The sequence below is a fragment of the Melanostigma gelatinosum genome, assembly GCF_949748355.1.
Source record: "Melanostigma gelatinosum genome assembly, chromosome: 14".
NCBI lineage: Eukaryota > Metazoa > Chordata > Actinopteri > Perciformes > Zoarcidae > Melanostigma > Melanostigma gelatinosum.
In genome coordinates this window covers 14,389,204-14,407,567 of record NC_136647.1, presented here as the reverse complement: position 1 = coordinate 14,407,567, position 18,364 = coordinate 14,389,204, and the positions used below count along the sequence as shown (strand labels likewise).

The 18,364-nt window shown below is 42.6% G+C and overlaps 1 protein-coding gene across 1 annotated transcript in view; it reads right to left on the bottom strand.

Moving 5' to 3' along the window:
* Window positions 1–18,364, bottom strand: part of gria3a (glutamate receptor, ionotropic, AMPA 3a) — a gene marked incomplete at its 5' end in the record, with an annotated part of 59,625 nt that overhangs the window by 39,216 nt on the left and 2,045 nt on the right. The window contains 2 exons of the mRNA XM_079283362.1: window positions 6,793–7,032; window positions 18,209–18,357. Of these exons, the coding sequence (XP_079139488.1) occupies window positions 6,793–7,032; window positions 18,209–18,357 (389 nt within the window). The remainder of the gene's footprint in view (window positions 1–6,792; window positions 7,033–18,208; window positions 18,358–18,364) is intronic.

The window sequence follows — 18,364 nt, the reverse complement described above, 5'->3', positions numbered from 1 at the left end:
GGTTTCAAAGGCAACAGCACACAAATTCACATTTTTATACTCACACCGTGTAGTCAGTGTACTCTCACCCCGGCATGGAAGCGTCTGCATTTGTTATGTTTCTCCACCTATTCATTCAAGTTTGTTGTTTAATACGTCAACCATATACAAAGACACCGTATGAGTGTGAAGAATACATGGAGGATGTTGAACAAATAGAAGACAAACAGCTCACGGAGCTGAAGCCATAGAAAGCTCTGAGGGAAGTCGGAACTGTCTCTGAGAACGATCTCTGCGCTGATACGGGCGTCCTTTTATTTACGCTGGAATATGGGTTGCTTTAAGCCAGGGGTGTCCAAACTTTTTTCAAAGAGGGCCAAATTTGATAATGTGAAAATGCCCAAGGGCCAACAGTCCCTGCTGACATTATTTTAAACAATACAAGTAGCCTATACATACATTGTTATTTTATCATTTTATTTTCAATGACAGCAAATAGCAATGTAACCAAATGTAAGCATTCATGTGTGAACACATCTCAACAACTATTCTGCCTTTCTTTCACATCTTGAAAGTCAGATAACAAAGAACAAGCCATCTAAAAGCTAATTACATAGGAACCGATCAATATTCTCACCTCAAGACAATCTTAAATATGACTTAGTGAGGGTGATGAAAAGTTGTCTAACATTTAAATTCAACACACATGAAACAGGCTCACGAAAAAAAGTTGTCTCTTCGTATCTGATGATAGCTCTTCAGTGTTACGAGCCAGGCAAACATTAGCAAACTCTGTCTTCTTCTCGGGGCAAATGTTTTCTGCTATTTTCATAACAGTCTTTGATAACCTCACATTCCGTAAAAGGTTTGTCATGTTTAGCAATTACCACGGCCACTCCGCAGCTTACTTTGATGATGTTTTCATGTGAAAGGGACCGCTGCTGTGTGGCCAAGTTATCTTGGAGTTGCTTCACTTTTCTAGCACGGACGCTCTCTGATAGCTTGTTGTAGCATTAGCACGTTTGGTCTCGTAGTGTCTCTTTACATTATATTCCTTAAACAAGGCAACAGTCTCATGACAAATTAGGGAGACACAGTTGTTTCGGTTTTCGGTGAAAAAAATATTGCGATCTCCACCTCTCCTGGAAGCGGCGGCCCTCATTATCGACTTTCCTTTTTTTACTTGCCGTAGCCATGACAGTTCAAGGGTCAGAGCCAATTTCAAACAGCCAGACAGTTACAGAGTGGTGCTGCCACCATGAGGTAAAAATAGGAATTGCATGTTGAATTTGTATGATTTATTCATTCCGTTTTGACTGTGCTGGCGGGCCATAAATAATGCATTTTAAGACAGAAGGCGCGGGCCGTATAAAATCTGACCTCAGGCCGTGATTGGCCCGCGGGCCGGACTTTGGACATGCCTGCTTTAAGCAAACTAGATCAGGAGGTTGTGTGAAAGGACTCACAGCAATGATCCACATGTACATTTTCTGTCCATTTTTGCCAGTTTAGCCATGAATGCCTCCTAGACTGGTGCAGTGTTGACTTTGTTCATGCACGGTATATTCAGCTGGTCACGTGGAGCTGCCCAGAGTACAGACTATCTGTAATGAGGCCAAGTGTTTTCAAGCAAAGAACAAAGATTTAAAAAGTGATGCTCCCGTTTAAAGTTATGTAACGTCTTTCCGAAGGTTGCTGCAGCTACAGTAGCGTGTTCCCATCTCTGCAATGAAAGCCTGTCGGCCAATCTGTTCAATGGAGGAAATGTGTCTCAATGTTCGAAAGCAAAAATGCCCACAACAAGTGACCGAGCCATTTCCATCTCTGGAGTCTTTAACTTACAAATTATCCAAAGCCGGGACATACAAGCATCATATTTTATAAATTCTCACTCCCTGGGCTTGAAAATGTTTGATATTCTGTATTCTGTATTCATATACACAAATGTCTTGATACAATGGGCTCGACACTGCAGTGTGGGGCAGAAATCTGCAGCTTACATGTTGTTTGATGTTGTTTTCGAGCTGCACTGCCTCTGCATGCGTGGATGAGCATGGATCAATTGGTGCCATTTTGGGCGTCTGGCAGTGAGCGCTTGATAACAGAAGAGGTTTGGTTCATGCAGAAACACTACAGCTACCGCCTCAGCTGTATCTTCTCACTGAATGCACACAGCTCTTTGAAGTGTCCATGAGTGACATCACCGCACACACACACACACTCACACAGCATCTAAAACTGCTTTTCCAAACACACTCCATTCCCAGATGTAAATGTAAGGCAATCTGATTCCCACATATAATCTTAAATTCATTCAACGCAGAGCCAGAGAGGATTCTCAAAAACCAAATAAACATGCCCTCCTTAAGAAAACAAGAGAAAAGGCGCTGTTCTCTTTTGAAATTGAATTAAATTTGACACAGTTCTGTCTAACCTTGGAGAATCTTTTTTTTTGTCAGCCTTGTGCTTTCTCATCTGCATCTCTACGGTATGTTTTTCAGAATCCTTTGAAACACATCTTACAAAAAAGTACCTTTCAGACACTAGTTAGTTATTCTGTTACATGTGTATCCCAGTTACACTTGCCTTTGTTCTTTCTATGTTCTCTATGAGGCACAAGAGAGTCCTTGAACCGGGAGGATAACAGCTCTCTCGAAGCAAAGGAGATTGATTGATGTATCTCAATATTAGGGCCTGGGAGGAAAACAGTATTCACCCGCAGAGGAGGGGGTCAAGGCCTATTGATATATGTCCATCTCCAAGTGAAAGTGCAGTAAGGTGTTCACAGAGTGTAAACAGCTGCTTTGTGCCATACGGTCTCTCTCTCTCTCCCTCTCTCCCTCCCTCCCTCCCTCCCTCTCCCACTCTCTGTTAATGAGCCTGTGCGCCTGACTGCTGAGTGCAGCTCTTTAGCAGTGTGCAATTAATCAGACGTTTCCTTGCGGAGACGAAACCAACCAGACATTCAGCAGCAGGGCAGCGTGATTACACACCCAATGCAAATTCCCCACCAGCCCCATTTTTCAGAAGGGCAGGAGGGTTGGGGGAAAAAAGCTGCAGTTGAGGTTGTTAGATTGTCGTCCTTCATTTTAATTGCAACAAAAATAAATTTAGATCTAGTTTGCATGATGTCGAGTTCATGAATCTGGAGGACATTTACGAAATGATAGTGCTTAAATACCATTTTGAGGTACTTGGACTTTATTTGAGTTTGTCTATTTCATGCTACTTAAGGATTCTACTCCATGAAATTGAAGATAAAAATATTATACTCTTTAACGGTCGACATTTATCAGATAGATAAAGTTACCGAACAAACTAAGATTTCACACACAAAACATATGATAAGCTCATGCAATATGATGCATCCCTGTGTTGTATCGATTAAACATCGACTATGTAGCTTCATGGGATAATTGCAAATGCTAAAACATTTCCATCTAAAGTTAGTAAACATGAGCCACCATAAGCTACTGTAATGCTCATACCAGGCCAAGTAAAGTCACAACAGCAAAACTCCTGTTTTGTGTTGGATGAAACTATGATGTGTTTTAGTTACACAAACCATCCAACACTGTATACACATATAGTAATACAAATCCAATGATGTACATGATGAAACACTGACTACAAGTATATTTTGCTGTTAAAACTCGTGCTTTTTCAACGCAGGCCTTTTACCCCTGAGTACTTCCTCCACCACCACCTCAATACATTAAACATCAGAGACATTGCTTCGCCAATGTAATACTGTAAGTATCAGACTTTAGGACTGCAACAACATCCGCAGTACTGTGTTAGTCAGAATACATAGAGGTCATCGTAGAGGAGAGGACTAGGACGGAGATGCAAACTGTAATGCAATACAAGTCTCCCATTGTCAAACGGGGAACATACTGTACTTCTCTAAATATTGTCTTCATGAAACGACAGTTCTCAAAATCACCCCCCAAGACACACATTAGAAGAAGCTATTCTGTCTGTTGATTCTTTCTGTGGAAATGTTTTTCAGATTTTATGTTTCTCAACGGCAGTGAGACGTTTTGTCTCTTGACATCAGCACAATAATCTTTGTTGTCTAGAGCTGGCCTGTAGAAGTCATTAAAATATCTGTAGCCAAAAGACAATTCTGTACCCAGCATGTTTTGGTCATTGGAATACTGTAGCTGCTTTTAATCAAGTAGGATTGGTTCATTATTCGGATTATTGTGTAAATTGGCATCATTTCGACGAACATTATTGCACTTTAATGTTTTAATAACTGGCATGAATGGTATACTGTGGTACCCATTGCAACGTATTTAAGCACTATGTGCAATTTGTAGTCAACTATGTAAATAAGAAAAAACCTGGTGTGGTCCTACTTTGAGTGGCCAGCTGGTGTTGCCCAGATGTTCCTCGGTTCAAGAGGTCTGTTCTGCCAGCAGCCATTAGTCTGTTTAATGAGGACCTTTCATAGCCCGTACGTCCAGGATAAATAGGTGATGATGCACTGCGGCAGATAAACACGTCTTCAATGACTCATGAGTGTGAAGTCTTTGTTGTGCTTTCTTGGATCTGCGTTGTTTCCCCTTTTGCACCACTTATATTTGTCAAACAATTCATTTCTTCGAATGAGACATGGGCTGCATGAAACAGAAACAAACTCCCAATCTGTGCGAAGCGGCTGAGAGAAACAAACTCTCCTCGTTCTTTGATCACCACTATATGTCAGTTAAGGCAGTTTACATCAGTACAATACTGCTGTCAGAGGACGGCATCTCCAACATGAAAGTGAAGCCCAACAAATTTGATGGCGATGCAATTTCCAATTTGAGATACACATAAAGAATTACAGTACTATCAGACGGTGTATGCATGGGTACATTAAGTGGGCATTTTATTTTCTATTACAGTCAAAATCCTACCATACAGATACCTTGTTGATGGTAGTCATGCCTTTGGGCTATATACAAAATAATCCCTCTTATGGTGAGTGATGAAATGGAAGACAGAGTCCACTCCCCCAATATAGACAGCAGGGGATCGATTGTATCATTTTAATGATTTTTCCAATTTCAAACTGACTGAAAGATGCCTTTGCTTTTGTTCTGAATAAAAGGCTCCGATCAGTGTCTTGCCATGGGACAGGCATTCCACGTAGCATTGTAAAACGCCTCGACAGCCTTTTACTGTCATACTGTTCCACAAACTATCAACAGTCACTCACACAAGCGTCTCCCGAGAACCCCCTTCAAGTTCCTCTCCGGCCTTAAATAGAGCCGGCCTCCTATAATGAAGATGAAACTGATATTTGGATTAGCGTTGGCTATATTGCTTTGCCAAGGCCTTGACGGGGAGGAGGCAGGCTGGGACTGGCAGCCGAAATGGGATGGCTAACTAGCCTCTCAGCAAACACAAGCTGTGCAGCATTTGGGAATCCATTCGAAACAAGAGTGTTTACACTACGTCACAGTCACACTGTGGAAATGGGCAGAGCATTACAGATGGTGGCCCGTCAGCCTCGACACAGCAGGTGAGGGAGGCCAAAAAAAAAAGTTACGAGCCCTAAGGGCCACGTCAGGGAGCACTTCTGAGAGGCTATAAACAGCTTAATCATTTTATCTCAACCACGGCAGCCAGCCAATAATCAGATTCTACAATCACCATCAAACCACCAAAACACAGAGACATATCGGCCAGCCAATGAAACCGAGGTCCTCCTTCCACATAGAGAGCACGAACAACCTCGTTCGTTAATGAGGCCAAACATGGCTCTGAACATATACATCGCAATGATGAAAGTGTTGCTTTCGTCTTTGTTTGTTAAAAGACTTTCAAGAAGCTCTTACTTTGTCGAAGACATATTTACATTTATATAAAACACAATTGCCAAAAATGTTTTTGCAGAAATTGCAGAAAATAGCTCTGTGAGAATGAGTTTCATGACACCCACCTGAGCTGGAGAGATATAAAGTGAGGCGGGGGAAGTGAATGAGGAGTGTACTTGTCCTAGAAATGCTCCATGTCGGTTTAAAAATACTTGGAATGCACAGTTCTGAACCGGCACATTCATCAGCAGAGACGGCACCCAGAAAATCTCTACATCTAGTGAGTGATCTTAAATCCAACTAACATCAGTTAAAAAAAAACAACAACATACAAATGGAAGCACATGACACATCTTTTCTGCCCAAAACAGTGTATGGCCAGCTTTCGGTCCAATCTACACAGACAAAGTGCTCCTTCTTAACTCAGCCTCTCCAGATGCTGACCCTCAAGAGGACCACCAAGACCCAAGTCTGTAAATAGTTGGCCTACATGAGTGGAGCAGGCGGCCATTAAGCAGATGCAGAAGTTACAGTATGTTGTGTTCTGTCTTTATATAATCCAATTTGAGCTAAATGCTAATCAGAGAGGATTAGAGGCTCAGGCGGCTGGAGTTGTACTATGGCGGCGGATCAGCGGCACCTGTGAATGACTCATTCCTCCGAAACGAGGAGCTATTGACTGCAGCAGGATTCAGTCACAGAGAGAGGTAATTTAGGATCATTACCGGCATAGATTAAAATGTATCAGACCATTTAGGATGAAGATTGGGGATGAGGGATTTACATATTAAAGACTGATCACATACACTGTATAATAACACCTCTGCATGAGCAGGGCTTGGCGTGCCAATTACTTTTTCCACTTTCTCTGGCAACGAGAAGTTCTGCACTCCTCCTCTGCCTCCAACTGAAAGCCTGTGGTGTTTCCATAGCTGTGTGTGTGTGTGTGTGTGTGTGTGTGTGTGTGTGTGTGTGTGTTACTTTCCAAGACGGCCGCTCTTACCTCTGTCAGTGTCGTAAAGGTAGACAAACTTCTCCCACTTGTAATGGTCCAGCAGACTGAGAACAGCTCCTCGCAAACCGGGCCTCATCTGGATGACAAACTGCACGTCAGCGTCAATGGGGAAGCTGGGAGTAATGAAGGAGGTGTGCAGCGCCCCGCAGAAGGAGGTCAACGTGTTCATGGACTTCCTGTCGTAGAAGCCGAGGATGGCGTAGACCCCCCGGGAGAACTGGGAGCAGACTGGTGACGGAGACAAAGAGCAGGATCAGGACAGGGACCAGCACAGTCATTGCTGATCATCTATTCTTTCAGTCAGGAGAGGACGCCGACAGACAGAAAACTGGCCTTTCAAACAAAGTTAAGGTCAAAATGTCATAACATATTGAAAGTTAAAAAAGCTGAGTCCCCTAACGGCCAATGTAAGGGTGAACACTTTCGTACAAGCTTGAGGTGTGGGGGGGGATTCATGATGGCATGTATCGTTCTAGTGACGCAGCGGCGATCTGAATAATTGGGTGCCATGTGGGATGTCTGCTCCCCATGGCCATGCTCTGCTGCCCGGTGCCCTTCACTTCTCCTTGGTCTAAATGCAACTGCTTGGGTAATCAACTGGAAATAATGGGGAAATCAGTGCATTGGCCACCGCTCTTTAATGGACAAATACCCTGACACATGAGCATGCAAATGTGCAAGCGCCGGGCTGTGCTGCAGTATAAAAGATTTATAACAAGCCCTATCTGCCGCCATCTGCGGGCCTTTTGAAATGAGCTCCGGCCATCAACATTCAGTGCATCAGACACTTGGTCTGACAAGGCGTTAACCTTTTTTTTCTCTATTGGTACATAATGCAGTATGTGCATAGTAACGCTAAACAGGACTCAATCAGGGATATGACCATTGTCTTAGTAATAACTGAAGCAAATGTTGGAACATTTCAAACCAGGAGTGCTGCTCTTATGTTTCTGTCCCTCTGTTGAAAGCAGATTCCGACACTGTTCACTGATGCTGCTAAGTATCTCCAATCCACGTCCTGTCACTCTGTGGACAGTCCACCCTGTGACATACTGTATGAAGTTCACTGATAGTAAAGGTGCAAAACACATTCTAAAAGAGCGCTCCACTCATTTAGCACTTGAACATTGTCAGACTAAAATACTAGAATTACTGCCTCGTGTTAGTATGCCTCCACCAACCAGTCAAGTCGCATATTACATCCCTCACTTTATCCAATACGACATTTGTATAAAATGGTCATAATCAACATATGAATTCTTGAGTTTTGTGAGGTCCGTCGTCTTTTTAATTACCGTCTTTTGTCAAAACCCTGTGCTCACATTACCCACAATGCAACTCGACCACTGACAGTTTGGTCTGGGATTTGTGTGTTAGACAGAGATGAGGAGTCTACCACTGAGGTCTGGTAGGATCACTTCTTTCTAACTCTGTCTGAGTTGTTTTTAAATGAGTCCTCTCTTTGGGGAAAAAAATGCATTGTCTGGGTTGAACTCGAGAGAAAACTGGTGAAATCTGACCAAACATTTATGTCTGCAAGCACAATTAAATCAATTTTACAGTTCTGTGATTTCTCCAAGTTGGGGTTCAGACACACACACACACACTTGATAGTTTGGTTCAGTCTTTCCCTCAGTCATTTTTTTTAATTTGTATGCATTCACAGAAATAAAGCCTGCCTGTTTGGTGTTACTGGCAAAAAACTAAATGCTGTAATCTAGGAAAATAATCTTCCAGGGGCGGCTGCACCATTGTTTTATATCTGACGAACAATTGTTCAGCTTCATTTCAAGGACTCGATGGGCCTTCCATAAACACTGAAATAAGCCTCTCCCTTCATAACAGGAACATGTCAGAGTGAGTTCTCTTCTATGCAGCTTTGGATTCACCGTGCTTCACAGTGGCTCTTTCCGCAGATAACATTATTCACCACAACACAGATTTTTCAAATATTCAGCCAATGCGAATTAAAAGAAAGAATAGAGGGCAGCAATACAATTAACACTTTTTACCAGACTCAATATCATTCAATTCAATTCTCAAAATGGGAACAATAGCGTTCTGTGAAAAAGACAGCCTGTTCTGCTGAAGGACCAATGAAATCATATATTTGAGCTCATGGAGCAGTAAACACCAGTCAACTGCGGTGAATTCCCCTGATCATGGTCCGCAATGAAGATACGCATCATCTACTTTATTACAGAGGGAACGTGGAGCTATTTTTTGGCACTGCAGGCTCTGTGCATTTCTGTTCAGAATACAAACACACTTTATATGCATGATTAATATCCACCTGGGAAAAAAACCCCACCTCTCTTTCAGTCTACTTCCATCTTATTTCCTCCATCCCCTAACACCCACATCTGCCTTTTGATTGCTGTTGCTTTCTCCAGTTCACCCTCATCCATTTCTCTGCTTCTCTTCAGCTCTCGCCATCTCGTCCAACTTGAACAGGTTGATGCAGCAGCTCCAGCAGCACCGGCCCTATCGTACGTCTTCCTGAAACTCGAGGCTTTGCAGCTTTGAAGGTCTCTCCCGCTGACAGCCGCAGGATCTTTTTTTGAGTCTATCATAAAACTTGCTGATGTAGGGATGAACCTGTGGTTTATGTGCACAGCAGAGCCGAGTCTACAAAGTGAATTCTTAAATCGCTGAGGGGAAATAGAGGGGAGCTGCTGTCCTCGCCTGAAAAAGGGAACACCGCACACAGTGAGAATATTAAACTTCATGCGCACAAGAAAGTGAGAATGGGGGAAATGATAGAGGACTCACACTGAGATGAGGAGGTGAGTTCTCTTGCACTGAGTCACTGGTGAGAGCCTTGAGGTTGGATACTGCACTTGGACAAAGTGAGCACAACGACTCTACTTTTTGTGACGATTGCTGTCTGAGAGCAGTGCCTGCAGTGATACTAGAGGACCATTATTCACCGTAATAATTGATGTCACGTCACACTGGTTCTTACATCAGGTTTCCCCTGATGTTGAATGTAAGGGTTCTGTAACCTCTGCATGATTTACAACTGTGGAAAGAAATCTCAACTGTCAATCAGCGTGATCCATTTTCCCATCATGCCACACAGATCGTCCCTGATTTAAGCCAGTTCACTAGACTACTTATTCTATCAACTTTAAAGTAATCAAGATCTTTTTCCACTTATGGTTTAAAGGGGATCTCCTAATGAGACACAATTACTACGCTGGACAGAGGATGCAAACAAATCTTGTAAATGTGCTGACTGACTGTGTTTCCTTGTCGAAACGAGCCGGGCTATGCTTTGCTGTCTTCTGAATGATAGTTTGCAAGGGCAAAAACACACAACCAAGATCCCTCCCCTGTTATTCCAGGTAACAAGCCTGGAAATGCCTTCTTTGCATTCTGCCAGCCAGTGTCTAGTGTGTCAGCTGGACAGGGTGTACAGGGATGCTGTGGGAATATCTCAGGACTGTGTCTGACACCTGAGCAACAACACATTATAGCGGTATAGAGGCGTTTCAAGCCCTCCCAGCATGCACTGGGCAGCATGTAATGAAACATTGAAGATGTTGGATAAACTTATATAATCACGCCCTTTTGGTATTGTGGGTGTATGGTTTGGATTCACACACAGGAATCATATTATATTCTGTAGATTCTTGTCGAGTCTTTGGACGGTGAGAAGCAAACCAACAGGATTTGTTGTTACAGCTCATAATGCAGGAAAACCTAAATCATTTATACCCAGAAGTATATTTTATGTTTTTATCCAATGAATGGCCTAAGGTTAACTTTCCAATGTAATTCTTGCATTCTATTCTTGGGTACTTTCTCAGCACAAAGACATGAAAAGGTGAAAAGTCCTTGATTCAATTTTCATCAGTACTGATTGTAAGAATACAGCAGCTGAGGTTTTGAATTGTGGCTCCATGTTAAATAAAAGTAACAAAGATGTTTAAATTAAATTCCATTAGCTAAAAAAAGGTCAGGGTTAAGAAAGGGTTAATGTTGTAAGACAAAAACACAGACAACTCCCAGGCTGGACAACGCCTTGGTATCACAAGCTAGCCCCGCCCTAAAGCACACCCTGCTTTATGATCTATTTTACTCTAAATGAGACAATAATTCACTAAATGAACATCACGCTGAATTGACGAAGGCTTAAGACTAGCGATTGAGACCATAAATACACGTTCACAATGTTCACTGAGGTAATAAATCAAGTGAGAAGTAGAGACATTTTCTTATAGACTTGCAACCAAAAGACCCTTGTTGGCTATTAGAAAGAATGCAATTCTTCCGCATTAGCTTCACTTCACTCAGAAACGGAGGTTGCCGCCTGTTAGCGAGGTCTACTTCCTCTCCTACTCTGTTTACTGGCGGGTCACAGCCTATAGTGCCAACTGCTGACCAAACAACGCTGGAGTCAAATGTATTCGCTCCAAACCAGTTGATGGAGATGCGGCTAATTCGCTTTTCTTTTTTTACGACATTTTTTTACGATTTTGCATATGGATTGGATTCACTGTGCTACGGAAACATGAAAATAAACATTTAAACTGGGCTTTGTGTTTTCCACGTTGACCATCTTAGCTTAGCATGTTAGCAGGCTATCATTTGCTAAATAGCGCTTAACATGAAGTACAGCTGAGGCAGACGGATACATCATTTGTTTTGCAATCAAATTACTTGGCAAATCCATCCACTAGTTGTTGAGATACCTCAGTCAAAACCACAAAACTGCAGCTGGCAGTGGCACTAGAGGAAATGTCAGAGGATCACCAATCTTCATTAAGATTCATCCTCTTGGCACTAGAAATGTCTGGACAAAATGTCACAGCAATTCTTCCAATAGCTGTTGAGATATTTCAGTCTGGAATAAAAAAGCGGTGGACCGACTGACAGACTGACGTTGAGCCACTAAGATGGCTGATGAAAACGATACCAAATGCATCAGGCATGTTTCTGAAATGGCACATGAGCTTTTGAGTCGTGACGCTTCACAGCGTCTCATCTAGTTTGAGTTCAACAAGCTGCACTCATTCTACTCGACGTGCTAGTTCCATTTCACCGTTGAAGTAAATGTTTGTTTTCAGATGAAAATCAGGTTTAAATGATCTCTGTGTGATGACATTTAAGCGTTTGTCTCCGCATTACAGTCGGCATTGTTGCGCAATTCATGCCGGCTGACCAACCGCGGAGAAAGCAGAGGGCAGACAGGGACTGAAGCTTGAGTCGGTGTTTCTCCTGAGGCAGTGTGGTTGCATGTTGGCTGGAGTTCCCTCTTCTTTACAGATTACAGCTTTGTGAAAATTTTCTTCCAGCGGGTTACCCCCTGCAGATATTCATGATACACAAAGATCGGGGCAACACTGTTGGATTAGCCCTAATCTGAGGAATACAACTGGATGCTAAAAGAACATGACTGGAGGAAATCTACAGCAGTGATACGCAGAGATGGCCTGTGGCTATTCGAGTCTTGTACGGAAGAACACACATTTAACACATTTAACATTTAACATTTAACATTTCACTGCACCGCAGTAAAAGCGCTTCTAACACACCTACACATGTTTTGCATATACTGCAAAAAGCATCATCCAAGGACCACTATTACAAGGAACAGAGGAATACAACAAACTCCATTTGAAAAGGTTGTAGTTCTGTAATACTGGAACATGGATTCATGTCAAAAACACATAACAAAGGTGAAAAGTGGAAAATGTTATGACTCTGTATGCAAAGTGGTTTCAAATAATTCATGACAACACCAAACATTCTTCCTTCTAGTCCATGAAATTAATTCATTTCATTGATTCAAATGAATTATAAAACACAACTCTTGATCTTTTCACAATTCATTAACTCTAATCACCTACTCTGCTGCTCAGTCTTGTAAAATACCGTGACACACATGTCTAACTAGGAAGAGCAAAATAGTATCAAGTACGAATAACAAACTGGTTTGAATTGTTTCCTGTGAATTTAAAACACTAAAGCACTCCACGTGATTTTACTCCTTAACATTCAACAGCTCATCCAACTTTTCCAAATCTTTGAAAAGCAGCCCCCCCCCTCTCTAAATGATTCGCTGCCCCCGACGGCATCTTTTGGTTTTCTTTGGCGTTATTCTGTGTCGTTCACAGCTCGTCGTCCTCGGTTAATCTCAGGTAACATTCAGCGGATAACAGCGGCGCTTTCAGAGGCAGCCTCCCTGAAGGACGTTGTGTAAGACGGCAACAAACTGCTGCAGCATCACTGTAGCTTGTCAGTAGTGATCACCGTCGCTCTGTTACAGCGCTGACATGTACGCACATGCTGATGCACAGGATGAAAGACTAACTACACATCTCCAGTGGCTCGCCCCTGAACCTATTCAGTACCATTCCGCCATTTTACAGCTTCATAACCATGTGAGGGAAAACAAGAAATAAGAATCTTTCCCTCGATGGCTGTGCTGTGTGAGCCTGTGTGGCCAAATACATTTAGCTTTTTTCACTTGACTGACTGATGTTTTCAGGCAACTGATATTTAAAAGCCACTGTTGTAGCTGTGGCCATTTCTTTAACATGAGTACTCCCTTGTTCAAAGAGAGCTCATGTATTCATGCTGCATGATGACCCATGAGTGTTGTGTTGCAGCACAGCAATACACCCTTAAAGCTCTTATTAAACTAAGGGTCAAAGCATGTTTTCAGTCACAGTATCGGTTCGGAAACGGCATTGCCTGCAAGTGAAATGCCGCTTTAGTGAGATACAATTACCGTAAAGACGTTCTGAAAGCTTTTATGTTGTTATTGTGCTCCCCGATGAGAACCCCATGACAAATCTGAGGATGAGCACTTGTCAACTTGGGGCAGCTCATCCAAACTGACAGGACTCTGGCTGCAGTGGCAGTAACTCAGATATGTTTTTATCGGTGCATCGTGAGCGAAAAGGACATGCTTTCTGTTTCAAGGGCTCCCTAATCGAGAGGATCCATTTAAAGCTGATGGTCCGTGTGCGAGCTGTTGCGTTCGTCAATAATTGAATTAAAGGAACAGCTGAGACCTTTTGTGAAATACATTTAGCATTGGCTTTTATTTCTGAGAGATCGGAGAGACAGAGATCGATACCGCTCTTGTGTCTGTACAGTAAATATGCTCAGTTTACCACAAAGACAGGAAACCGGGGAAACAGCTAGCTGGGCTCAGTCCTAAGGTAACGCTGACCAGCAACTCTCAAGCTAATTAACATGTTGTGTTTTTTGCTGGTTGCCTGGCAACCTCACAGAGGCAATAAGACACCAGTTATTGCTCCCAGCCAAAAATAATAGTCCGGCACATAATCCCCCTGTAATATCATCGTGTCATTTCTGCATTCTGGTTTCTATACAAACTACAGAAATAAGATACATTTTAAGTCGTGCATGTTAGAGGTGTTGGCAGGCGGATTCTGTTGTTCTCTGTTTTCAGTCTTAATGCTGGCTGCAGCTTCACATTTAGCATTTGAAACTGGTATCAATCTTCTCATCTCACTCTTGGCCAGAAAGTGAATATGCATAATTCACAACATTTATTTTGTATCCCATTCCTTTAAATAACCTATTGAATACTACAGCAATCCAGCATCCACAGCCAACTTTAAACGTGACTTTCACACCAAACGAACACGATTCTTTCCTTTTCTTTGATACTAAAAACACATCTGATCTTGGAGTAGTTTACACATTAAAAGTTTGCCGATGTGTGCCGCTGCTGCTCCTCTATCCCCTGCCCGCGCCGTTTCTATGCCAACAACAAGGCAAGGAATAATGGGATGGTTTTAGCTCATACCATCACATACTTTTTCACATGCCAAATTTGCATACAAGCACTGCAAAAACAACTAAAATGCCCTTATTTGGACACATCTTATGAGTCAATGTATTCACCACAGTCTTAATAATGCAAACGAAGAAGAAGAGGAGGAGGAGGAGGAGGAGGAGGAGGAGGAGATCTGGCTGCATGAACTGGTCTATGCTGCATTAGTAGGACTGTCCGTTGCCTACACAGTGAAGTGCTCTAACATTAGCCTCTGTCTGAGCAGCATCACACTGGTTGAGTCACAGCAGAGGGAGGATAGGTGGCTATAACAAACGCTCTAATAAGAAACACACTGTCACGTTGACATTTTATCGAATTAAAAGTTCATCTCTGCAAAGATGCTGGTCTGAATAGAGTCATGCTGCTGCAGAGAGTTGAAGGAGGAACGGTCTTTAAAAAGGCATGATGCGGCTTTTTAAGTTGGGTTTTTTATGTCGCGTAGATCTTACATGGCAACATCTACTGTAACCAAATATGTGCACAGAAATTAAAGCTTGAGAAATGTTGATTTATTCACAAGCACTTTACACTTGTGGACAGTTAATCAGTGTAATAAACACAGAAACTTGATTATCCATTAAATAAATGCTTTGGGGCTCAAAATGTGAAATGATCTGTCTGCTCTGTCAGCATATCCAAAAAACTATAATCCCACGCGCACTTGGTTTAACCTCTCCCTCAGTGTCCGGGCCTCTGTTTATCCGCCGTCTCTTCCTGCCCTGACCTCGGTCTTAATGGATATCACCTTCCCATTTCTGCAGTTATGCACACAATCTGTCCTGGCCTGAGGCAAGGCGTCACATCAATACGTCCTGCAGCTTCCCTCCGGATAATAAACACAACGGCACAGTGAAGTTCTCTTTGTCCGCATCAATTCAATCAAGTTGCAATGAAACAGTTTGCTGCAAAGTCGTATTGGCTGTTGACAGGTTTGTTTGTTTTTATGCAGGCATCAAACTGGAGATTCAGTGACTCTGGTCTCGGGAAGTTGGAGAACAGCCATAAATTAGTGGAGAGATAGAGAAAATGAAAGCTTGGTGGGAATTGATTTTTCCAGACTGGAGAACAAACTGGAGCCACACACACACACACGCACACACACACTGCTGCTGGACTACAGCCTTCCACCTATTGATCCACACTGCCAATAACACAGTCATTTGCCATCAGGGATTTGTAACAATCATTACATACTGACCCAGCTGGAGGACAGCGGTGTTGTCCTGCTTTATTCCAGTCAGGGGCCGCACAACAAACACAACAAAGGAGCTCTGAGCGAAAAGTAATTCCTATTATCTTCACAACATACAAAATTGGAAGTTTTGTAGACAGTCCCCTCTTAACACTTGCTCATCTAAAAACCTATTATAAAAACAGAAAATGTAACAATGTGAGCTGTGGGAAAGCACAGCAATGACTAGCCTGTCATTCTTGCCAGAATAGAAATGTGTCAAATCATCACATTCATTTGCTACATCAACACCTGCCAGGCGAGCAGGGCATTATGCAATCCAGACCACTAAAATAAGAATAATGGAGTTTGGTGCATCTTTCAAGCAATGTCTTAGTCACAAGCTCGCCCAGCTGGTCTCCAGAATGAGCTGCTCTCACTGGTCTTTCTCAATTGGGAAGCATCTAGCTTAGCTTGCATCCGTTTATCTTGCCAAAATGAATCCTGCCGATTATCTTGTTTTTATTTTTATCCTTTACGAAAAAAAAACTTGAAGCTTCTTTGGAAAACAATGGATTCAGGTTTACTCACAAGGAATCCTGGCTCTATGGCCTGAATCTTTAATAGGTGCATGAACCAAACACATACAAGAATTTCTATTTGAATTCAACAGGCCTCTTTTTTTCCCCAGGTTAACTGTACAGACACCACGTGGTGCAGGAACACATTTTTCAGTTCCATTCAATACCTGGTATAATAATAGCAGATGATAAGACAATATTAAAAGCACTGTCCTCTAGTTTAAATACAGAAGGAGCAGAGACAAACTCATGTTTAACCGAGGGGTTAAAAGAAGACTGGAGGGAAAACAGCTCACTCACTCTGTCACATGAAACGTTTCTTCTGGATGAGTGGTTTTATATAATAGCTTGCTTTTGGACTCCTTTAAATGAAAAAACAGGTTTGTGCTTTGCACCTGATCTTGACAAGCCAAGCGTTGTGATATTCATCTCTTCCTCAGTAACAACTGCTGAAGTGCCCTCGAGCTAAGCGCCGACCCCACAGCCACAGTGCCCACAGCCCACAGTGCCCCACAGCCCACAGTGCCCACAGCCCACAGTGCAAGGCTGTGGTCGAACCGCATCAAGGTGTGAGTGTGTAAACCTTCATCTGTCTGAAACTTCTCCCCATGGCTACTGCTATCTCCCTGCTGCTCCCACCAACAACTACATCACTTCAACAGCATTTTTGCATTTTTATCACAGCCGAGCCCTAGATGTACGAGGTGCAAATTTGTGTGAAATTTTCCTCTCTTTTTCTGCCTTTTTTCTCACTTCATTAGGTTCACACAGCCATCTCCACAGCAGCTGACAGGGTTTGGAGAGCTGATCCTTAAGCGTGAAGTGTGAAGAGTTGGTGGGGAAGAAGGATAAACAAATGAATTCTCTAGGCAGAGCTTGGTGCCCAACATGGCAGAGGATTGACTGGTAGACCAATTATGAAGCATCTCACACTACGTAGCCCTTCCTATCGAATCCATCATGTTTGTAGAGACGACTACATGGATTACAGCATGTTACAGTTGATATAGTAGGCTATGTAGAAAGAAGAATTCACGCCACTGTGCTGCTGGCTAGAACCATATGTGAAATTTGAAATCATCGGGACTGCACAAACAAATGTGCAACGTCTAAAGATGGCTGCTATCCTGCATTGTATTGAGTGGTAACAAATGACGATTATATGTTTTCATTTGACAGTGGAGAGACGAGAACGTATATGGTGAAAGAATAGATATAATGCACCAATTTGCATGATACAACCAACTTAACCAGTAGCCACCGCCGCCGCAATACCCTTTATAACTGGCAACCATCGCCTTTAAAGCCTTTATCGGATGTCACAGCCAGATACTACAGCAACCACAATAGCAATGTTTGTTTCCCCCACTTTCAAGTACATGTCATCGAAGTGCTGCTCGTCAGTGTCTCTGGAATTACTAAATTACTCAGTTTACAAAATGCCTGTGTTTGGCAATTACAGGCCCCATCATGCTCATCCAGCTGGTGAGTTTTGGATGCATAACAGAGGAGTTTTTGTTTTAGCTCGAGACCCTTGGCAGGTGTCTATTTTTCTTCTTCTTGTTTTTAAGCCCAATCCATTTTATTGAAACACCACTTTCCGCTCATAAACATCCGTGCCATTTTCCTATTAGCCAATGAGACACTTATAGCAAACACATGTCACATATTGTGTGTTTGAGTGTTAGAGTGCAAAATGACTTGTGTACACTTTTAAAACGAACAATTGCATCATGTTTTTTCTCTCTTTTTTTACCATAAACAGTGAAATCATGAGGCTTTTCCTGCAGAGAAATTGATTATCGACCTGTTTCAACAGGTGTGTATACTCACAGGCGTGTGTGACAGAGAAGCTGTTGGAGGACTCCAGGTTGTCAACATTGTAGTTGAGGTGGAAGGGTTTCTCCGTCGCATTCTGGTTGGTGTTATACAGCTGGACAGCAAACCTGAAGGCGCTGTGCTCCTGCACCGTAGAGCGCATGAACAGCC